The sequence below is a fragment of the Eimeria tenella genome, genomic scaffold (assembly GCF_000499545.2).
Source record: "Eimeria tenella Houghton genomic scaffold, Eth_scaff259, whole genome shotgun sequence".
Lineage (NCBI taxonomy): Eukaryota > Apicomplexa > Conoidasida > Eucoccidiorida > Eimeriidae > Eimeria > Eimeria tenella.
In genome coordinates, this window is record NW_013542460.1 from 1 (window position 1) to 2,090 (window position 2,090).

General features: G+C 60.0%; 1 protein-coding gene across 1 annotated transcript; it reads right to left on the minus strand.

Moving 5' to 3' along the window:
- Positions 1 to 60: 60 nt before the first annotated feature.
- Positions 61 to 2,089, minus strand: ETH_00026290 (uncharacterized protein; the record flags this gene model as incomplete). Its single annotated transcript, XM_013375170.1, has 2 exons — positions 61 to 1,899; positions 2,055 to 2,089. Coding segments are annotated over 2 exons (1,874 nt in total), but the record flags the coding sequence as incomplete, so codon positions are not given.
- Position 2,090: the final 1 nt, after the last annotated feature.

Below are 2,090 nucleotides of genomic sequence, written 5' to 3' on the forward strand. Positions count from 1 at the left end.
TGCTGCAGCAGCTTCTGCTGCTGTTGTTGCAGCCGCTGGTGCTGCTCGTGCTGCAGGAGCAGCAGCTGGTGCTGCTGAGCACGAAGCCCCTCCCCAGAGCCCCTGCAGCGGGTGCAGCAGCCAGCTGTTGTCTTTGTGTCTCTTCTGGTGCTACTAGCAGCAGCTGCAGAAGCAGCAGCAGCAGCCGCAGCAGCAGGGCGGTTGGGGTCCTGCAGCAGCAGTTTCCTCAGCTGCTTCAGGTCTGTCCGCAGGCTGCTGTGTCTTGAGCTGGTCTCATCAGAGGTGACGCTGCAGCAGCAGACTCCAGAATCAGCAGCAGCTGCAGCAGCAGCAGCAGCCGCTGCTGCTACTGCTGCTGCGGCTGCTGATGACGACGACTCTGTAGCCGCTGCTGCAGCATCCCTGCAGCAAGGACAGCGAGGGATGGCAGCGCAGCAGCAGCTGCGAGGAGACGCAGCAGCACCCCACATGCAGCAGCAGCTGCTGCCGTAGCCCTCTACGCTGCAGACTTGCCCGCAGCAGTGTTGCTGCTGCTGCTGCTGCTGTTGCTGCTGCTGTTGCTGCTGCTGTTGCGTGTTGCATGCAGACGTTGCTCTGCGCACAGCTGCTGGCTCTTCATGGGTTTCTTGAAGTGGGTTGTTGGCCTTTTGTGTTGCTGCTGCTGCTGCTGCTGCAGAGGCAGCAGCAGCAGTTGCTGGTTCTGTTGCAGTTGTCGCAAAGCTTTGTGAGCTCTCCAAACCAATATCGTGCTGCTGCTGCTGCTTCTCAGCGGGGTCCCCAATTCGCTGTCCTAGCAGCATTGCCATCTGATGTGGGTACCCGTGCTGCTGCTGCTGCTGCTGCTGCTGCTGCTGAGGTGTCTCTAAAACGTCAGAAGCCCGAACTGATGGACCCTGGCAGCCTAGTGCCTGTTGCTGTTGCTGTTGCTGCTGCTGTTGCTGCTGTTGCTGCTGTGCGGCACTGAAGAGCCTAGTGGCCTCCGAAGCTATTGCTGCTGCTGCTGCTTGTGTGACGCTGCTGCTGCTTAGCAACAGCGGCAAGTGAATCGGGGCGTTGAGATCAGCAGCAGCAGCAGCAGCAGCAGTATCTGGCGTGTTGGCAGCCGGCTTTGCCGTGCCCGCAGCTGCAGCCGCAGCAGCCGCAGCAGCCGCTGCAGCGGCTGTTGCTGCTGCTGCCTTTGTTGCTGCTGCTGCGCCCCACAGCTTCTGCGGAGTGCTAGTCTTTAATCCCAGATCTAGTGCTGCTCGCTGATACTCCTTAGAAGCAGCAGCTAGCTGCTTCGTTTTTGCTGCTGCTGCGCTGCACTGCCTGCGCAGCCGTGCGGAGGTGTCTCTTTCCTGCAGCAGCTCCTTGTCTTTCTCCTCCAGCTGCTGCTGCTGCTGCTGCACCTGCTGCTGCAGCCGCTGCTGCTGCTGCTGCTGCTGCTCGCAGGCAGCCTCAGCCTCAAGCAGCCGTCGCCGCAACTCGCCTAGGAGGCTCTGCAATACAGAAACCCCACGCGCTACACGCAGCGCGTGCTGCTGCACGTTGTCGCTGCTGCTGCTGCTGCTGCTGCTGCTGTTGGCGGCGTTGCTGTTGTTGTGTGCATCTGGTGGAGGAGCTGCGGTGGCGCTTCTGCTGTCGTTGCTCCTGGCACTGCTGCTGTTCCTGCTGCTGCTCTTGATGTTGCTGCTTCCGTTGCTGCTGCTGCTTTTGCTGCTCGAAAGTTCCCGAGATACTGCTGCTGCTGCTGCCTCTGCCTGTTGCCACACAGCCTGCAGAATAGAGAGAACTTCTGCCTGCTCTGCTGCCTTGAATTCCAGCTGCTGCTGCAACTGTTGCTGCTTGCTGCGGCTCCCTGCTGCTGCTTCCTTCAGACACGCAGCTTCAGCTCTTGCTGCTTGCAGCTCCGACTCTAACCTAAAGTGCAGCAGCAGACACGCAGCAGCAATTGTTCGTTGCTGCAGCAAAGCAAAAATGCCAGAAGTTGCTGCAGGCGCAGCAGCGCTGGCGTGTCCAGAAAGTGCCACTGCAGCGGCAACAGTAACATCAGCAGCAGCAACAATAAGAGTAACAGCAACGGCAGCAGCAGCAACAACAGCAGCAGCATC